The sequence below is a fragment of the Carettochelys insculpta genome, chromosome 4 (assembly GCF_033958435.1).
Source record: "Carettochelys insculpta isolate YL-2023 chromosome 4, ASM3395843v1, whole genome shotgun sequence".
NCBI lineage: Eukaryota > Metazoa > Chordata > Testudines > Carettochelyidae > Carettochelys > Carettochelys insculpta.
In genome coordinates, this window is record NC_134140.1 from 2,456,412 (window position 1) to 2,477,242 (window position 20,831).

Sequence of the window (20,831 nt, forward strand, 5' to 3'; positions counted from 1 at the left end):
CTCTACAGCGCATCATCAGTGATTTACAACCCATCCTGGACAATGATGCCCCACTTTCACAGGCCTTGGGAGGCAGACCAGTCCTTGCCCACAGACAACCTGCCAACCTGAAGCAAATCCTAACCAGCAACTATACACCAGACCACAGTCACTCTAACTCAGGAACCTACCCATGCAACAAACCTTGGTGCCAGCTCTGCTCACATATCCATACCAGCAACACCATCACAGGACCTAACCAGGTCAGTCACACCATCACAGGCTCATTCATCTGCACATCTACCAATGTAATATATGCCATCATGTGCCAGCAGTGCCCCTCTGCTATATACATCGGACAAACTGGACAGTCCCTATGGAAAAGAATAAATGCACACAAGTCGGATATCTGAAATGGCAATGGACAAAAGCCTGTAGGAGGGCACTTCAATCTCCCAGGACACACAGTAGCAGATTTAAAAGTAGCTGTCCTACAGCAAAGAAATTTTAAAACTAGACTCCAAAGAGAAACTGCTGAGGTGCATTTCACCTGCAAATTTGACACCCTCAGCTCAGGATTAAACAAAGATTGTGAATGGTTAGCTAAATACAAAAGCAGTTTCTCCTCTCTTAGGCTGCGTCTACACGTGCACGCTACTTCGAAGTAGCGGCAGTAACTTCGAAATAGCGCCCGTCACGTCTACACGTGTTGGGCGCTATTTCGAAGTTGAAATCGACGTTAGGCGGCGAGACGTCGAAGTCGCTAACCCCATGAGCGGATGGGAATAGCGCCCTACTTCGACGTTCAACATCGAAGTAGGGACGTGTAGACGATCCGCGTCCCGCAACATCGAAATAGCGGGGTCCTCCGTGGCGGCCATCAGCTGGGGGGTTGAGAGATATTCTCTCTCCAGCCCTTGCGGGGCTCTGTGGTCACCGTGGGCAGCAGCCCTTAGCCCAGGGCTTCTGGCTGCTGCTGCTGCAGCTGGGGGTCCGTGCTGCATATACAGGGTCTGCAACTAGTTGTTGGCTCTGTGTATCTTTCACTGTTTAATGAAAGTGTGTCTGGGAGGGGCCCTTTAAGGGAGCGGCTTGCTGTTGAGTCCGCCCCGTGACCCTGTCTGCAGCTGTGCCTGGCTCCCTTATTTCGATGTGTGCTACTTTGGCGTGTAGACGTTCCCTCGCTGTGCCTATTTCGATGTTGGGCTGAGCAACGTCGAAGTTGAACATCGACGTTGCCAGCCCTGGAGGACGTGTAGACGTTATTCATCGAAATAGTCTATTTCGATGTCGCAACATCGAAATAAGCTATTTCGAAGTTGGGTGCACGTGTAGACGTAGCCTTAGTGTTCACACCTTCAGATCAACTGCTGGTAGTAGGCCTCACCCTCCCTGACTGAGTTAACCTTGTTATTTCCAGCCTTGCTCTGACCTGCCTATTTATACTTGCCTCTGCAAATTTCCACGACGTGCATCTGACGAAGTGGGTCTTTGCCCACGAAAGCTCATGCTCACACATTTCTGTTAGTCTATAAGGTGCCACAGGACCCCTCGTTGCTTCCCCATAAGCATGTGCAGCTATTGATAATAGTGACAGGTCTGTGGAGCCGCCCCAGACTGCTGGTTGGCTTTCTGGACTTTTTGCTAGGCCTGGTGGAGTTCTTTCACCTTCACCCAGCGTTAATCTCTGGCAGTTATCTCGCACATCATCTGCTTAGAGATTGCCATGTTTCTCTTGGCCGCCTGAAGTCTCTTTGCCACCAACTGGTCTCCCCAAATCGCAAGAAGATCCAGAATCTCCTGATGGGTCCACACTGGGGCTCTTTTGTGAGCTGAGAAGTACTAGGCAGATCACTGCCCTGAGTGCTCATGATTGCAGGAGATGGCTCCTCTTGCAATTGGTAGTGATGGAATGTGATGCGCTGGACAAATGAATTTTTTTCATTATGGGCACCCTTTATATTTGCAGGCCTGGCTGCTGCTGAATTCAATTCTAATTCAATCAAAACTTCGCAGGCTTCCTATGACCTTCTTCCTGTGTACCTGGATGGAGAGCAGCAGAGAAGGAAGGAGCCATACACGGAGGGTCACCACGTAGCTTTGTGGGATACATACAGGGCACTTCTGGAGGCTAAAAAATTTGAATTAAAGACATGGCGCTTCCACACTAGCCTTTATTTGAAATTCAGAATTGACACTATACCTATCTGGTAATATCGACATTTTGTTATCGGTATTAGGGCTCAATAAATCAAGCTAATGGTATTCACACTGAAGACAGTAACATTTTAATACCAAGCTAACTCCTTTAAAGTTGATTTTATCTTGTAGCGTCGACGCAGCCTACGAGACAATATAACGTCAACCCATACTTTTTGTAACGCCTATTTTAAGAAGAGCACACACACAATAATTTGTAACGTGATATATGTTTAGTGCATGACGTTCAAACACGTTTTACGTATTCTATTTCCTCGCACTTTACGTGTGTGTTTGTCACTCCCGAACCTTCTCTCTCTGGAGGGTGGTGAGGGGAGTTATCCAACATGTCGAGATCACGTCTCCTTTGCCATTTTGAGATGAGTTGTGCATTTTGGGGCTTTTAGATGTTCACTGTTTATGGAAAATAGGAAGGTTTAAGTTTGCAATTGTCATGTCAGGAGCCACAAAGTAGTCCATAAAGAGCTGCACGTGGGTTTGGAGCCACAGGCTGCAGACCCCTGATCTAGACCATCCCTGACCAGCAGTGCCAAGAGCTGCTGTGGTGAGGAGGGGGCTCCATGCCCCAGAAGGGGCAGAGGCAAAGGTGGGAGGGGTAGGGCCAAGGGCATTTGGCCCTCAGGGCCACGTGGACCTGGTGCTGGCCCTCCCCCTGTTCCCTCCCAGCCACGCACATCCAGAGCAGTGCTGCTACAGCACTTCAAAGGGGACCTCTGGGCCCCTTGGAAAGCTGAGCCCTGGGGCAACTGCCTACTCTACTCTGTCCCCTCAGCACGTCTGTCGCTGAAAGGTGTCTACCTAACCTGTTCTTAAATGTCTCCAGCAATGGAGATTCCACAACCTCCCCAGGCAATTTATTCCAGTGTTTGACCACCCTGACAGGTAGGAACTTTTTCCTAATGTCCAACCTACACCTCCCTTGCTGCAGTTTAAGCTCATTGCTCCTTGTCCTGTTCCTAGAGGTCAAGGAACATAATGGTTCTCCCTCATTCCTGAAACACCCATTTAGGTACTTGAAAGCTGCTATCATGTCCTCTCTCAGTCTTCTCTTCTCCACACTGCACAAACCCAGTTCTTTCAATCTTCCCTCACACGTCACGTTTTCTAGACCTTCCTTCATTTTGTTGCTCTTTTCTTGACTTCTTGAATTTCTCCACGTCTTTCCTGAAATTTGGTGCCCAGAACTGTGCCCAGCACTCCAACTGTTGCTAGCACAGAACAAAACAGAGCAGAAGAATTACCTTTGTGTCTCACTTACAACACTCCTGTTAACGAATCCCAGAATGGTGTTTGCTTGTTTTACTCGTGTCACATGGTTGACTCATATTTATCATCAGCATCATCATCAACATCAACAACCATGGGCTCAGGGCCTGTTGGTGTCCGATGCCTCCCTCACTATTCCCTTCCATTTTTTCCTGTCCAGTGCGGAGTTTCTGTAGACTAGCTTTGCACCAATCTACGCTATCATCTACCCATTCTCTGTGGGGTCTCCCTTTCCTATTCAAACCACCCATTATGCCAAATATCAGTGTCTTGATTTTTCATGCATGGTTCATTCTGCAGATATGCCCGAATAGCTGTAACTTCTGTTCTATAGCTTCTGCAGTCGGTTCTCCTTTGGCTGTATCTCCCTATATAATTCCTTATTGGTGACCTTGTGCATCCATCCTGTTCTCAGGATCTTTCTATAAAAAACTCATTTAGAACACCAAAATCCTCTTAGAATTTTTCATTATCACCCATGTCTTCCATCTGTACAACATACCACTGAACACGCACGTTTTTAAGATGCTCAGCTTCATTCCTAAGCTAATCAATTTGCTTTTCCAGATCTTATACATCACCTTCAAACTCACTCTTGCTTTCACTATTCTAGTTGCTATTTCCTTCTTACAGTCTAGATTATGTGTCATGTTGCTCCCCAGATATGTGAACTTCTCGGCTTTTTCTGGTTCAATCCCATTTACGCTGATTTTCCCTCCTATTTCCTTATCTCCAAATACCTTTGTTTTTGTTTTATTGGTGTTCATAATGAGTCTGTACCGCTTACCTTCCTCATTTAGCACCTTCACCATTTTTACTAGTTTCTCTTCATCTTCCTCGATGATAACTCTCTCATCTGCAAATGTCAAGATGTTACTTCTCATCCCATGCACCGATTTCCTTCTACCTCTTCCTTGACCTTGTCCATCGCTCTCTCTAGATGTGGGATGAAGATACTCAGCGATATCAGTTCTCCTTCTCTCAAACCTCTAGTAGTTCTAAGCCAAACTTCTCAACTCTGCACATTCTCACTGCTGCCTCCACATTGTCCTTGATAGTCTTCAACAACTGTATCAGTCTGCTGTCCACTCCGTACGACTCCAACACGGCCCAAATCACTTTCTGAGCTATACTGTCAAATGCCTTCCGAAAAAAAAAAGAAGAAATTGTAGATGTTCTTGTTCTTTTGTCAAGCTTTTGCCTCTACCAATCTTAGTTCCAATACATATTATATAGTACTTCTATTCTTCCTGACTCCCGCTTGCTCATCCACTAGATGTTCTTCTACCTGTGATCTCAGTCTCTCCGTCAGCATCATCATCAGAACCTTGTCTAGATGACTTGTTACAGCAATCATTCCTGTAGTTCTTGCACTTCCTTTCTTGTGTATTGTCACTAGCAGGGATTGTGTCCATTCCTTGGGTGCCTTCCCTTCTTTCCATGCTATAATACATTGTCGGTGTATTTCCTGAATCATACTTTCTCTGCCATATTTAATCATCTCTCCCGTGATCTTATTTCCAGGGCTCTTGTTTTTTAGTCGTTTCACTGCTCTTTCTACTTCCTCCTTCAAAATATCAGTCTCACTCTCAACGGTGACATCTCTTTCAGTTCTTCGATCAGTCTCTTTGAGACACTCAGGTCCAACTGTGCTTTGTACAGATTGGTGCAATATTTCGTCCATCGCTGCACAACCTTCTCCTTGTTCATGAGCACTTCATTGTTCTTGTCTTTGATCACCATCTGCTTCTGCTGCCACTGCCTAGTAATATTCCTGTAGGGTGAATTCCAACAATTCCTAATCTTCTTATACACCTCCCTGGTCTTACACTCACTGAAATACCTCCCTGTATCTTCACACTGCTCCTCTAACCGTTTCACATTATTCATTCTGGCTGCTTTCCTTACCTCATTACATTTGATTCTATATTGCTTTTCCATCCTCTCGGAAACATCTCTTCTGATCTTCAATGCTCTTCTCTTGAACCAACTTCAGCGTCTCTTGTGTAATCCACCATCTTCTCTTCTGGAACAGTCTGCTCAATTTTCTCTTCTATCACCATGGCTAGCCCACATTCCTAATCTTCTCTTTGAGCGCTGCTCTGTATGCATTCCCTGTTTCTTCCCCACCTAGAGTTGCCAAGTTTCTTCTTTTCTTAAACTGTGTCTTGTACTTTCTCTTCAGTTTCATCTTGATGTTCGCGATCACTAGACTGCAGTGCAAGTCTATATCCACTCTTTGGAAAGTCCGGCACTGATGTTACCCATCTTCTTATCATGTTCTTCGACTTCCTGTCTTTCAATCACCATGTCCACTTCCTACAGTCCTTTTGTTGGAATCTCGTGTTGCAGATCACCATTGCATACTCCATAGCAAACTCTAGTATAGTTTCTCACCTTTTTAATTTCTTTCTCCATATCCAAATCTTCCCATGACTCTCTCCCAACCTTTGTTATCTGTTCCAATTTCCACATTCCAGTCTCCTCCTATGATCAACACATCGCTCTTTGGTATCTCCTCCAGGGTCTTTGTCAAGTCTTTATAAAATAGCTCGATCTCTTCCTCTGTACTGTCTGACATGGGTGCGTGCACCTGAATAACTGAGATCTTGAACGGTTTGCTTCAGATCTCACTACCATCATTCTTGCACTGCTGGTTGGTATCCTAACAAGGCTCCTCTAGCTCTTTTGCTAAGAAGGAATCCAACTCCTGCCTCATGCTTCGTTTCATTCCCTGACCAAATGACTCGGCAACCGCGCATCCCTCCCAATGCATCTCCACAAGTCCACGTATATCGCATCAGTATCACTCCATCCCCTTTCAAAGCAGCTCTAACTTTGCAGTCACCCACAGCGTTCAGACAGTCCAAGTTCCAGTTGACAGTACATGAGTTAGTTGTAATTTTCACTCAGTAGCCAACTTATTGACCCAACCCCGATCGCTCGATTGGTATCGCGGACCTTGCTTATCTGGGCATCAGATTTCATTAGGATTGTTGTTTTACGATCAGTGCATCATCACTCATCTGACCAACCCTCCTCCTTCATCCAGGCTTGGGACTAGCATGGAAGTCCTAGAGACTTCATGGCAGAGTTACTCATATTTAGCTTGTGATCTATGATGACCCCTAGATCCCTTTCTGCAGTACTCCTTCCTAGACAATCACTTCCCATTCTGTGAGCATGAAACTGCTCCTGCCAAAGCAGAGCACCTGGCATATGTTCTTACTGAATTTCATCCTATTCACCTCTGATTATTTCTCTAGTTTGTCCAGGCCATTTTGAATTTTAATTTGATCCTCCAAAGCACTTGCAACCCCTGCCAGCTTGGTATCATCTGCAAATGTTATCTGGATACTCTGTGCCATAACTTGAAATCATTGATGAAGATATTGAACAGAACCAGTCCGAAAACCGATTCCTACAGAACGCCTTTGGTTTTGCCCTTCCAGCGTGACCGTGAACTACTCCCTGGGAATGGTTATCCAGCCAGCTGTGCACCCACTTTCGAATAGCCCCATCTAGGTTGTATTTCCCTAGTTTATTTATAAGAAGATCATGCAAGACCGTATTAAATGCTTTACTAAAAATCTAGGTATACCACATCTACAGCTTTCCCCTCATCCACAAGCCTTGTTATTCTGTCAAAGAAAGCTAGTAGGTTGATCTGACATGATTTGTTCTTTACAGATCCATGTTGAATGTTACTGATCACCAGGGCTTTTTTTCTGCTGCAATGCACTAGAAGGGCATTCTGGGACCTTTTGCTTCCCCAGACAGGAGATTCCCCCTCCCCCACATCCCAGGCTGGGGTCCTGCAGTTGGGGCTGCCAGCAGGACTTGAGTTCCAGCACACTTTATTCTAGAAAAAGCACTGCTTATCACCTGGTTATCTTCCAGCTACTTGCAAATGGATTCCTTAGTTATTTGCTCTATATATGCTCTCTTCCAGTCTTCCGGAATCTCTGCCATCTTTCACGATCACATTCACCCAAGCTACCTTCCACTTTCAATTCTCAGCCAGTTCCTCCCTATTTGCCAAAATCAAATCTAGAACCACCTCTCACCTAGTACATTTCTCCACCTTCTCAAATAAAAATGGTCTCCCATCCATACCAAGAATTTGTTGCGTAATCTTTGCATTGCTGTATGCTTTCCCCCAGAAGATATCTGGGTAGCTGAGGTCTCCCATGACCACAAAGTCCTGTGCTTTGGATGTATCTGCTAGTTTGTTTTTAAAAAAAGCCTCATCTACCTCTTCTTCCTGGTTAGGTCATGTGTAGCAAGCCCTTGCCATGACACAACCCTTGTTTTTGACCCTTTACTCAGACTTTCCTGTTTCCATCTCAGCCTCAGCTTTTGTTTTTGCTTTAATTTAAACCGGTAAATTTAAAGTTCAGTGCTGGGGAATCTCAGCTGCATGAGCAGGGGCTGTTGCTCCTGCAAGATAAAGAGCAAAAGCAGACTCCATGAGCTTATGCGGTAGAGGTCCTTGTGACGTGAGGATGGTATTGTTGTGGGTTTAATACGCTTGTGGTGGGGGGCGGGGGGTGTGCCTGGCTGGGGGGCTGGCTGCTGTTGGTATTTGAGCGGTGTAGGTAAGCTGGCTCAGGTAGCTCAGTTTGGGTGTGTGGCACCATCTGCTGTCGTGTTGGGTGATCGCAGGGGCTGGGCTGGCCGGCTGTTTCTCCAAGGATGAAAAGGTGTCACCCAGTGGTAGTGCTGCTCAGTGGTTAGAGCAGCTCAGTGGTTTCCCACGGCTCCCAGAATGCACCACAGGGACAAGAACCCGTCACAGGACTTACCCAGGGAGGTGCTGGCCCTGGGACTCCTTGGGCCCTAAACACACGGTTTAGATTCCCGCTCTAACATTAGTAGAGAGGATTCATGTCTGTTGCGGCAGCACCCAGGGACCTCCCTCAGGATCGGGCCCGCAGTGCTGGGTGCTGCACGGACACAAGGGACCGTACAGATGCTGCTGACAGAGCTTGTGACAACCCTAGTCAGACATAATCACAAACCCTCACAAGCTGCACTCACCCCCCGCTGGCTTCTGCGCTGTATTCTGTGCCATCCACCCAGCGCCAGCGGCCTTCTGTCCCCTGGTCGGTGAGTCCGATCCAGCAGTCTTCTCTCTTAGACCCATTGGAGAGAAACTCCTGCACACACAGATGGCAGCTTGTCCAGCTCACCCGCGAGAGGCTGCAGGCGGCCGCCGCTGCCGGGACTGAGCAGGTGCTGGGAAAGGGAAGGGTGCCTGGTGGTGTGCGCAGGGCAATGGGCAGTGGGAGACACAGCATCCTACCCCATCGCTGGCAGTGACTGGCTGGGAGACCCTGCGGGAGTCCTGGAGCATGTCTGGGCTGGGGCTGTACCTGCTGGGGCCAACCGCTGCGACATATCGCAGCGCACTCCCAGTACAGCCTCCTCGGAGCTGGGCTGGGCAGTTACCCACGCGCACCGCAGGGCTCCCACCAGCGCCCAGCTTCGCAGGAGGCCAAGCGCGGAGCAGAGACCTGGGCGCGGAGTCCGGCCCCGCGGGAGGTGGGATTTTCCTCCCCAGGCAGTGTCGCCGAGGGCTCGCGTGGGGAGAGGTTATCTGAGAGGGGCCTGGCCCCTGAGGTTGAGGCTGGGGGTGGGGCGGGGAACCTTTTCTGGGCTGGGGCCACAGACCCACAGAAAATCAGCCAGGGACCAGAAAAACGAGAAGCAAAGAGAGAAGCAAAGACCCTTCCCTGAAAGACCCGCCCCACTGCAGTAAGACCCCCAGCCCTGAGGCCCAGGTTGGGAGATGAGCTGCCCCAGTACCTGGGCTGCCAGGGGGCTGGGTGCTGACCCGTCCCCTGCACTACTCCCCTGTCCAGGGGCTCTGCCAGTGCTCCGCTGCCCCAGGATGGGTATTTTGTGGCACCAACTTTTCCAGAGTCCCTGGCACAGGCCTCATTGGCCCACTGCTTTACCTGCCACTGCCTGGACGGTGGGAGCCAAGGGGGACCCGGCTGGGAAGGGTCCGTGGGTTTGCAGGTGATGCTGCGCTGGAAGTTGAGAGAATCGGAAACGCGCCAGACCCGGAATCCCCCTGCGCTGCACCCAGACTCTGGGAATGCCGTCCCAGCTCTGAGCCCCGGTCCCTCTCTGCTTTAACCCCGGGGCGAGTCCCCTGCGGCAGGCTCCAAGGCTGGGCTCCTCGCCGAGAGTTTGCCACAAGGCACGTTGCAGGTTTGCTCCCTTGGCTGCCGCCTGTGCCTGGCACTAAACAAGGCCCTGACCCATTGTCCAAGCCCCTGGGAGGTCCCTGCACTCACCTGCTCCCCCTGGGAGGAGATGGAGGTCAGGTGCGAGCCCTGAGACACACAGAACTGCTCGGCCTCGTCCCACGACTTTCCCTCTTGAGAGAAGTAATACAGGTTCCCACCGTGAAACCTCCAGCCTGCGGAGAGCTTTCCCCACACGTCCCCTGGGAGCAGAGACTGGGGTCAGACGCCCGGGCTGCACGTGGGGAGCTCAGAGATCTAGTGCTGCCCTTCCCCTGCCCCTCAGCGGCCCCAAGCCCAGGGAACTTCTCCAGCAGGACAGTGAATAACTGCAGGGGCCGCAGGACGGATCCCAGAGAGTGCTGCGGAAGCAGACAGCCCAGGGCCACTCCCCCAGCACCCAAATGCAGCTGCGTCTGGGCTGGCCCTGGGGCTGGTCCCAGTGCAGAGCGGCCCGGCTGTCATGGGAAAGGGAGACGCGCTGCTCAGCTGAGCTGGCAGGGGGAATTCAGGCGGGAGGGGAGGGGGGTTTTGCAGCCCAAGGTGGGACATCCCCAGCCTCTGCATCAACATTGTCAAAGGTCGTGGCTGGCCGAGGTCTCGGGTCTATTGCCCGTCGGTGTCCCCCCAACACCCAGCAGGGGGCGCTGGCTCCGCCATGGGTCTGGAAGTGACGCCCCACAGGCTGAAAGGCCAATGGCTCTGCCTGCGCCCTGCCTGGCCGGGAGCCTCTCCCCAGAGCTGGCAGCGGGGTGCTCCCATCAGGGTGATGAGGCTGGGGGGTAATTTAACTCCACGCGGATCCCCACAGCGTGGGCACAGGCGGTTTCTCATTAGGGTGAGCATCCCATTTTGGCCAGCTCAGCCCCATAGTTCAGGCGCCAGGAAGGTGTCCCAATTCATGTTAACAAAGGGGCTAATCGCCCCATATTCAGGGCCCCTGCGGAGCTGACCGTTCCCCCCACCAACTGTGCAGGCGCAGCTGCTGGCCGGAGGGGGAGCCGGCAGGGCGCCCCGCCGTTGGGCTGTGGCTGCTGCCCGGTCCCTGGCTCTCCACGGCTCAGGGGGGCTGGGAGGAGCACCGGAATGACTGCTGCCCCTTCCCGGCGCCCCGAGGCAGGGGCAACCCAGGAGGTCTGACGCAGGGGCGGTAGCCCTGTTCCTGGTGCCCCAAGGCTTAAGGCAGCCGGGAAGGACCCCACAGGGGCAGCAGCCCCAATCCCAGTCCCCCAAGGTGTCTCTTATTTGGGCTAGAGAAATATGGTCACCCTATTCCTAATGGAGGAGAACTCGGGGCTGGGGGAGGTGCTGCACCGGCAGCCTTGGAGCCTGAGCGCTCGCGCACCCTCAGCACCGGCAGAAACAGGCACCAGCCGGCACTGGAGCTGTGACTCACTGCAGCAATCCTGCACTGCGGCTGGTGGTGCTGTGACCGTGTCCAGACAGACCTGGAGTGCTCTGTTGGCTGCACTGGCGTTACCCAGCTGCTCTCGCAGCATCCGGACTCCAGCCTGAACTTCACCCAGCAGCTCCAGACCTAGGGGCAAAGCAAGGCAAGTTCAGCGGAGATGCAGAACCAGGGTCACCAATGGGGAAGGGGAGGTAAAGGGGGCAATTACCTGGGGGCCTAGGCAATTGTAAAGGGTGAGGGTGAGGGCCCCGGCTACCTGGGAGCCCAGAGCCCTTTTAAATTACTTGGGCAGGGGCAGCAGGAGGAGCATCCCCCTTTGGGAAGGATAAATACTGGCTCCACCCCTTCCGCCTGCACCCTCCCCTGCCCGGAGAAGCCCTGAGCACCTGCAGCCAGAGGAGTTCCACCATCTGCAGCCCCAACCCTGCCCCTGCCCCGAGGCGCCCTGCTCTGGTGTGCAGAGCCCCGGCTGGTCCAAGAGTTGTGTCTGTCTGCATGCCTATGAGCTGTGGATATCCGCACTGACCTCTGCAACTCTGGATCCCCAAGGATACACAGCAGACAACCCCGGATTTGCAGGGTTCCGCTGCTGAGCCTTCCCTGCACCTGAAAATGAAGGGCCTGGCATCTAATTAGTGGGGCCAGCTGGTTCCACTGATCAGCTCTAAGTGCCTCCTGGACCCTAAGAGGAGGTGGAAGAATGTGAGGTGATGAGAGAAGTAGCGGGTGGGTGAGAGCTGGTGGGGTGGGGAGTTTGGGGCGTCCCAGCCCCAGCCCCAGCCCCAGCCCCAGCCGGGGGTGGAGTTGGACTCAGCAGCGCCAGCAGGGCTGTAGTCGCTGGTGCCTAGGAAAGCAGGACTCTGCCAGTCCCTGAGTGGGAGAGCAGCTGCACAGGGGGCGTGGAGGGGCTGGGGAGAGAGCAGGCTGCACGGGGAACAAGTGACATAAGCCCCCAGTCCTGTGACTTACTGTCCGATCCCATCGCTGACGCATCCGAGGCATTGTCAGGCTGCAGAGAGACTTTCAGTTCCAGCACCGCTTCTTCAACCGCCTGGAGCTTGCTCCGTCCTCGGCAATCTGCAAATCACACGCCCGCCGGTCAGCGCCAGGGCTCCTGCTGACTGCGTCCATCCATGGGTGGAATAAACGTTGTTCTGTGCACCCAGGCATGTGCACCACCAGCAGAAACACAGGCTGCCGGCTGGGGGTGACTGTGGGCGCTCTGCTCTTCACTGGGGCAGCATCTGACACTCTCCCGGGAAGCTGCCCAAGCGCTCAGCTTATAGGGAACGCTGCTCAGCAACCCAGCTGAACTGCAGCCGGAGCCCCAGCACGCCCAGAGCAGCACTGTGCCCCAGAGCCCAGGCTTGCTGCTGGCTTTTAGTTCCCCCTTTGAAAGCTTCCCGCCCAAGGAGGGCGCACGGGGAACAGCCCTGTTCCCAGCAGCTCACGCTGGAACTAGACGCTCGGTGGGAGAATAAAGAGTTGTTATCCCCAGGGGGAACTGAGGCACAGAGACATGTCCAAGGTCCCACAGGAAATTTGCTGCAGACCTGGGAATTAACTTGGTTCCCCAGAGCTCCAGCCCCGTACCCCAGTCCACCCGGCCACTTCTTCCCAATTCTCTTCTACCTTGTGACCTGCAGTGGGCTGGCTGCAGCCTGGGGCAGAACTGGGCCTGCAAAATCATCCGGGACCTGAACTCTGGCGCTGGGTCCCAGGCCTGGATTTTCACCAGCCCAGCGTTCAGGCTGCCGCGCCAGCTTTACTTTTCTGAACAGCGCCTGCCCTTGAGTATGTGCGCTCCTGTCGTGGTGACGAGTCCACCGCATTCCCGTTGTTCCCCAGTCTCTGGTTTCACTTCCTGCACCAGTAGTTCCAGTTCCTCTATTAGTTCTCCAGGCTCCATGCAGCAGCATTTAGAACATCTCAGTTGTTTCTGCTCCACTTCCTACAAGACCAGCCGCTGTTCTCTTCTGTGCTGTGTAGCAGGGTCAGTCACTCCTGGGCCCCATATCTCTGCTCAGCCCACAGCCCTGGGGTATGGGGTATGGGGCCTGCTTGCCCTCACTGGGGTCCTGGCTTTGGTCCCTTGGGCCAAAGGGCAGTGGGTAGGAGCCCCCTGCTCTGACTGGCTGGTCCCTCCCAGCCAAGCCCTGAGGTTACCAGGGGCAGAGAGCCCAAACACCCCTGGCAGGAGCTCCTCACCCTCTCTCTGCGTTCTCCTCGGCCACTCTCTGCCCAGTCTAATCACCCTCCCCACCTCCCTGCTGCGGGAAGGCTTTTTACAAGACCTGGGGCAGCCTGAAGCAGGGACAGCCCACTCTTAATTGATTTATTGCAGCTTCTTCCCCACTGCTTCCATTCTGCCTGTGATGACACCTGGTCAGCCAGGGCTGTTCCCGCTTTTGAGGGCTGCCCCTAGTCTGACCTTGTGTGGCAAAGCCCCAAGCTTGTCCTCATCAGGTCCTGCACTACGCAGCAGTTTAAGTGCAGCCTCAGAGGTTCGCTGGGTCCCTGCTCTGCATCCTGTTTGCGCAGAAGCCTGGGTCACGGTATCACTGAGCCACTCTCATCACTGGTGTGGTCCAAAATGCACTCATAAGTGGAGGAGACCCACTTAGTGGTGCCCCATCTCCTCCTGCCCTCTAGGGCTGCCCTGGGGCATGGGGGGGTGCGGGGAACCCAGACCCCTACCACACGTCCTGGGTTCTGGCCCAGGGACCATAGGCAGCTGCAGCCGGAAGGGCTTCCCTCCTGGTACAGCAAACTGCCTCCCTGGGCCACTTCCACCAGATGCTTCCCAGTAGCTTCCTCAGGTCGTTGCAGCCCTCTCTTCCTGGGAGTCCTCCCTCCACAGTCCTCATCCGTCCTCTAGCTCCTTCCCCCCGCTCACTGGACGGGAACCCTTTTGGGGTTCCACAGGCCTAAAGTAGCCACAGGTGCTAACTTGGCAGGCAGCCGGTGCTGGTTCAGCCTGCTGCTGCTGCATGACCCTGGATAAGCCTCAGTCTCTGGGGAAAATAAACGCACACACCCAGCTGCCAACATATCTCCCTTCCACGAGGCTGATGTAGCCGGCTGCAAGCCAGGGTCTATCACTTTTATCACAGCTGCCTCCCACCTTCACTTGCTTCTCAGGCACATGCTTCCACTGGCCCATTTCCTCCCCGGGCAGCTTCCGTGTTGACCTCTCCCACCAAGCGTGCATCTGCCAGGCTCCAGTTTTCCCATCAGCCTCCTTCCACCTTCCCTCCCCCTCTATATTCCACTGTGTTTGAAACTCCCTGTAGTTTCCACCGGCAGCTCCAGCCCTCGGCTCGTCTGTTCCATCAGCTCAACCAGGTGGCACTTCCCGCGAACCCAGCTCTTTTCAGATACCCGCTCCAGGTCTCATGTACCTCCCACAGCTTCCACATCCGCCCACCTTCATCGTCTCATCCCTCCCTTGGCTCACTAGCACTGGTGCCCCTGTGTCTGTCACCTTACCACCTAAGCGCCCGCCAAGGAAAATAAAAACTCCACTCAGAAGAAAATCTGCCCCACGCACCTCCTCCCCAAGCTCCCCTCAGTCACACTCCCATTTCCAGCTCTTCATCAGTTGCTGTGCCACTGCTGAGCTGCTTTATATGCCCTCTGAGCAGGGACGCGGCCCCACAGCCCGCTGTAATCAGAGGCTCTGTGTCTCTCCCAGCGCGCTGCCTGCACCCGTGTCTGCAACCAAACTTACAAGACCCCACGCAGTGCCCCCAGGAGCAGGGCCTGGCCCCCGCTTCTCTTCCTAGAGCTCCCTGCTCAAACGCCCCTGTTCTGATGCGTGTTAGCAGGTGGCAGGGCAGGGAATTAAACCCAGCTCTCCGCACCCAGGTGAGCAGCCGCAGCACTGGGCCGGCCTCCTCCGTAGGGCGGGCGTTTCAATTGTGCCAGCTGACACCTGGGCCGAGGTTCATGCTGGTGGCACGTGGTCAGGAAAGCACCACACTTGCCCCTCAGAGCGCAGCTCGAGCTGGTGGGGCTGCCACACCTGCTCTGGAGTCACTGAGGTGGTTCTCAGGCAGGGTGAAGCACACTCAGACCATCCCGGACAGGTGGTTGTCCAACCTGTTCTCAGAAACCTCTAGTGCCAGATCCCACAGCCTCCCTGGGTGACCTGGGCCAGTGCCTGGCCACCGTGAGAGTGACAGAGTTTGTGCTGATTGATATCAAACCCGCCAGGGAAGATCTTACGACTCCATTCGAACTCCCGGGAGCAGGAGATTTAGTCAGAGGGACAGACTGGGTACTCAGTCAACACGCTGCTGAGAATTTGGGGGTGCCCCTCCTCAGCCGAGCCAGCTGGCCTGTACGGACGCTGGCAAACATTGGCCCGTAGCTGAACTTACACAGAAGCGTCACAGCTAGGAGGGAGGCAGTCAGGGCCAGAAGCAGAAGCAGAAGAGCAGCACGGGTGAGATTTTCCTTCCTCTGCCACCGAGGAACCGCTGCCTTGGGAGGATTTCCTAGGAGGAGAAGATAGACACCCATGGGAAGTTACAGCTTAAAGTCCACTCACTGAGGTTATCCACATCCTCAGATCTAATAACTGCCCAGCTGCACAGTGCATAAGGGCATGCAATGGCCACGTGGTGTCAGGCCAAAGCTGCAGTTACCCCAGTGTCCTGTCTTCCAACAGTGGCCCATGTCAGCTGCCCCAGAGGGAGTGAACAGACCAGGAACCCATCAAGTCTTCCTTCCTCAGTCGCCCATCCCAGTTTCTGACAGAGGCCAGGGACACCGTTGCTGCCCGTACTGGCTAACAGCCCTTGACGGACCCATCCTCCATGAATTGAATCTAGCTGTTCCTCGAAGTGCCTTGTAGCCTTGGCCTTCACAGCATTCTCTGCCGCTGCGACCAAGTGGGGTTTGTGGGGGGCTCATTCCCTTTCTTATGTTCCATGTGTTTCCTACTGTGCTAGAGTAAATGCCGTGTGTGTGCCTCGGTTTCCCTAGGCATGGGCTCAATGCATAATCGGTGATGCAAATTTCAGGTGTGATGACTTCTCACGCCTGCTCTGTGGCTGCGCCCTTCGTAATCTGGGCAACTTGTTGGCATTCTTTGCCTGTGAAGCAGAAGAGAGGCAGCAGGAGGTCCCTGCTGGTTGGGATTTGAACTGGGCAGTTGTTGAGTGGGGCAGTCTCGGCTCACTGGAGGGGAAGGGTGAAGAGCCAGGGCCCTGTCTCTGACCTCCCATCTGGCCCTCCTCTCCCCAGGATGGTTTGTACTGACGGCTTCTGGTTCCTGGGTTGACAAGTCTGTTCTGTGCTGTGTCCCTGCCTCCTAATAACCCTCCTGTCCTCCCTGCAGAATGAGAGTCACACCTGATTGCAGATGGGGTGCAGAGCCTGGGGACCCCCATATCCCGTGACCCCCCCACACGCTATTAATTTCATTCGGTGACCCCTAGCTTTGTATGATAAGGAGTAAGGAACAATTTCTTGTCTAGTGTCTCCACACCAGTCATGATTTGATAGCTCTCTATCTTACCACCCCATGCCTGTCCCTTTTCCAAGATGAAATGCCCCAGTCGCCTTAATCTCGGTTCATGTGGAAGTTATTCCAGACCCCTAATCATTTTTCTTGCCCCTTCTGAACTTTTCCAATTCCAGTAGATTTGTTGAGCTGGAGTAACCGCATCTGCACACACTTTTCAAGATGTTGGTGTACTAGGGATTTCTACAAAGACAATATATTTTCTGCCTTACTATTTACCCACTTCCTAATGATTCCCCATATTCCATTTGTTTTTGAGCATCACTGCATGCAGAGCAGATGTTGTCAGAGAACTATCCATGGTGGGCGCAGAACCTCTTGCTTGAGTGGCATCAGCTGCTTTAGACCCCATCATTTTCTCTGTATAGTTGGGATTATATTTCCCACTGGGTTTGCTTTGCATTTATCAGTACTGAATTTCCTCTGTTCAATGCTGACAAGTGCAAAGTAGTAGCCATTTTGTTCCCCAGTCACCCAGCTTTGTGAGATCTGTTTGGTATTCTCTGCCGTCTGCTTGGGACTTAACTAACTGGAACAGTTTTGCATCCTCTACAAATGTTGCCAACTTGCCGTTTATCCCTTTTTCCAGACCATTTATAAACAGGTTGAACAGGACTGGTCCCAGTACAGACCCCTGGAGGACACCACTAGTTACCTCTTGCCATTCTGAACTGACCATTTATCCCTACTCTTTGTTTCCTGTCATTTGCCAGTTTACAAGAGGATCTTCCCTCTTATCCCATGAGAAGGCTAATGGTATACTAGGGTGCACTGGGGGGAGCATTTCCAGCAGATCTAGAGAAGTTGTTGTTCCCCTCTATTCAGCACTGGTGAGGCCACATCTGGAGTATTGTGTCCAGTTCTGGGCCCCCCAGTACAGAAAGGATGTGGATGTGCTGGAGCAGGTCCAGAGGAGGGCAAAGAAAATGGTTAAGGGGCTGGAGCACATGACCTAGGAGGAGAGGCTGAAGGATTTGGGCTTGTTTAGTTTGCAGAAGAGAAGAGTGAGGGGCAATTTGATAGCAGCCTTCAGCTTCCTCAAGAGGGGCTCTAAGGAGGATGGAGAGAGGCTGTTCTCAGTACTGATGGATGGCAGAACAAGACGCGCTGGTCTCAAGTTGCAGTGAGGGAGGTCTAGATTGCGTATTAGGAAACCTGTTTCACTGGGAGGGCAGTGAAGCACTGGAATGTGTTGCCGAGACAGGGAGCGGAATCTCCATCTCCAGAGGGTTTTAAGTCCTTGCTTGGCAAAGCCCTGGCTGCAATGATTTAATTAGGGTTGGCCCTGCTTTGGGCAGGGCCTGGACTCGATGACCTGCTGAGGTCTCTTCCAGCCCTGGTATTCTATGCTTCACTCTTATCTTACTTAAGAGCTTCTGGTGAGGGATCTTGTCAAAGGCATTCTGGATATCTGTGAACATTATATCCCCTGGATCCCCCTTGTCCACATGCTTGTTGGCCACCTCAAAGAGTTCTAGTATATTGGAAACAAATGATTTTCCCATCACAAAAACCATATTGACTTTTCCCCAACAAACTATGTTCATCTCTGTGTCTGACAATTCTATTCTGTACAATAGTTTTAACAAATGTGCTTGGTACTGAAGTCAGCCTTACTGGCCTGTAATGGCCAGGATCACTTCTTGAGCCCTTCTTAAAAATTGGCATCACAGTAGCTATCCTGCAGTCATTTGTCACAAAAGGTGATTTAGATGATAGGTTAAAAGCCACAGTGAATAGTTCTGCAATTTCACATTTGAGAACCTTCTGAACTTGTGGGCGAATACCATCCGGTCCAGGTGACTTATTACTCTTTAGTTTTTCAATTTGTTTCAAAAGTTCCTTTACTGACACGTCAGTCAAGACTGGTCGCCTGAAAAGAATGGCGTAGGTTTGGGAATCTCTCTCACATCCTCAGCTGTGAAGAGAGATGCAGATAATTAATTTGGTTTCTTTGCAAAGACCTTATCACCCTTGAGTGCTCCTTTGGTATTTTAACAATCCATTGGTCACAATGCTTGTTTAGCGGGCTTCCAGTTTCTGATGTACCTCAAAAAAACTGCTATTACTCTCTGAGTCTTTGGCTGGGTATTCTTCAGCTTCTTTTTTGGCTTTCTTAACTGCATTTTTGTACTTTATTTGCCCAAGTTTATGCTCCTTTCTCCTTTCCTCAGTAGGATTTAAAACTTCCACTTTTAAAAGGATGCCTTTTTGTCTCTCGTGGAGTCTTGTACTGTGTTGTTTAGCCACAGTGGCCTTTTTTGGTTCTCTTACTGCATTTTTTTAATTTGGAGTACATATTCAAGTTGAGTTGCTATTCTGGTGTCTTTGAAACATCTCCACGCAGGATGCAGCGATGTCATTTTTGCCACAGCACCTGTTCATTTCATAGAATCAGAATGCTAGGACCGGAAGGGACCTTGAGAGGTCACCGTGTCCAGCCCCCTGCCCTCATGGCAGGACCAAGTACTGTCTAGACCATCCCTGATAGACATCTATCTAACCTGTCCTTAAATATCTCCAGCGATGGAGATCCACTGTTTGACCACTCTGACAGTTACGAACTTTTTCCTAATGTCCAACCTAAACCTCCCTTGCTGCACTTTAAGCCCGTTGCCTCTTGTTCTATCCTCAGAGGCCAAGAAGAACAAGTTTTCTCCCTCCTCCTCATGACATGCTTTTAGATACTTGAAAACCGCTATCATGTCCCCCCGAATCTTCTTTTTTCCAAACTAAACAAGCCCAATTCTTTCAGCCTTTCTTCATAGGTCACATTCTCTAGACCTTTGATCATTATTGTAAATGTTCTCTGTGTGCTCTGGATTTGGTCTCCCGGAGGTGAACAGCAGCTGCTTGGGGACACAAACCTGTCAGATTCTCTTCTCCCTGAAAATCTGAGCCTGGTGCACCCACCTCCCTTTCAGATCTGGGTCTCAGCCATTAGCTAGTACCACTCCCCTCCCCGCTTGGGGTGCGTTCCTGGAATCACCAGACAACACTCAGCTACCCTGACAAACCTCCTACATTGCAGAGGTGACGTGTCTCACACCAGCCAATGGGTGAAGCTGCCTCTCACTAATGTACTGAGTGTCCAGTTCTCAGCCTTTACTTAAATAGATTCTGAGAGGGGAGACCCAGCATGGATTTTTTTTTTTTTGCTTGCTGATTTCTTTTGTGGCTGCAGACAGCCCAGCTGGGCTCCTTCACATCTTCACCCTCACCCTCCACCTCCATCACCCCACCTGCCTGTCTCTCCTGAACCCTCCTGGGCCTGTGTCATGTGTTCCAACCAGAACAGCTGGCCCGTGGCCCTGACCCCAAGGGGGAGAAACACACCCCTGGAGGAGGCCATTATCCAGCTGACACCTGCATAACCGAAGCACCGAGAGGGGCCCCATGTGCTGGGGGCTTTAGGGAAACAGCCTGGTCCTTATCTCAGAGCTTCCAACTCCATTTACTCCTTGCCCTCAGAGAAGCAGGTTCCCTTCTGCCACCCCAAACCCAGAGGAAACCCATCTCTGCTACCCCAGCCAGCATCACCCTCCCCTGCCCCTGCTCAGGGTTACAAGCAAGCTCCACTGCAGGGACTGGGCAGAGGGTGAGGAAAGGTGGTGCCATGGTTGCATGGGAAGGGAGCTGGGCCCCCTGAGATGGGGGCTGTGAGGACTTGGCCCCAGTAATCTCTTCCGGAGGGGCTGATCGTGGCAGTGGGTTGCAGAGGGGGAGCCTGGATGGTTTTACAGCCAGTCCATGAAAGTGTGCTGCCCACCAGGGGCTGGGATGCTGCACAGGGACTCCCAGCTCTCCTCCCTGTGCCTTTCTCCCATTGGGGACCAGCAGGGCAGAGGATGCCCTGGAAAGAAGGACCAAGTACCCTTGCCCAGGGCCCGTGGTGCTGTCTATGCAGTGCACGGCTGAGCTGTGGGGACGTGAGTGCCGTCCAGAACAGTCCTGCCAACACCGCAAAGCCCAGGAAAGGGCAGCTGGAGTCCACGGTGGGTGCAGCTGTGTGTGCTTACCTTTCGGCTGGGGAGCAGCTTCCGACACCTGCATGTTCTCATAGATATTCTCCCTGGCCATTCTCCTGCCTTCGCACAGAGCTGAGACCTCAGTCACTGGCGCTTGGGTCCCCTCAGCAGGTGCTGGGGTAGAACTTCCCTCTGACACAGCC

The 20,831-nt window shown here is 52.4% G+C and overlaps 1 protein-coding gene across 1 annotated transcript; it reads right to left on the bottom strand.

Annotated features, from left to right (window-relative positions):
- Positions 1–7,877: 7,877 nt before the first annotated feature.
- Positions 7,878–20,831, bottom strand: LOC142012231 (C-type lectin domain family 4 member K-like). Its single transcript, XM_074992082.1, has 7 exons — positions 20,680–20,831; positions 15,513–15,629; positions 12,100–12,207; positions 11,116–11,256; positions 9,771–9,922; positions 8,506–8,624; positions 7,878–7,905 (listed from the first exon to the last, which is right to left on the bottom strand). Exons 1-7 carry the CDS (start codon positions 20,738–20,740, stop codon positions 7,878–7,880), a joined length of 726 nt encoding a protein of 241 aa, XP_074848183.1. The 5' UTR covers positions 20,741–20,831.

Bases quoted from the DNA above. Each gene is read 5' to 3' on its own strand.
- LOC142012231 (XM_074992082.1), bottom strand. From the start codon at position 20,740: ATGGCCAGGGAGAATATCTATGAGAACATGCAGGTGTCGGAAGCTGCT. The intron at 9,923-11,115 runs GTGAGTCACAGC...CTCTGCTCCCAG, and splicing joins CGCAGTGCAGGATTGCTGCA to GGGACGTGTGGGGAAAGCTC. The intron at 8,625-9,770 runs GTGAGTGCAGGG...CTGTGTGTGCAG, and splicing joins TCTCCTCCCAGGGGGAGCAG to GAGTTTCTCTCCAATGGGTC.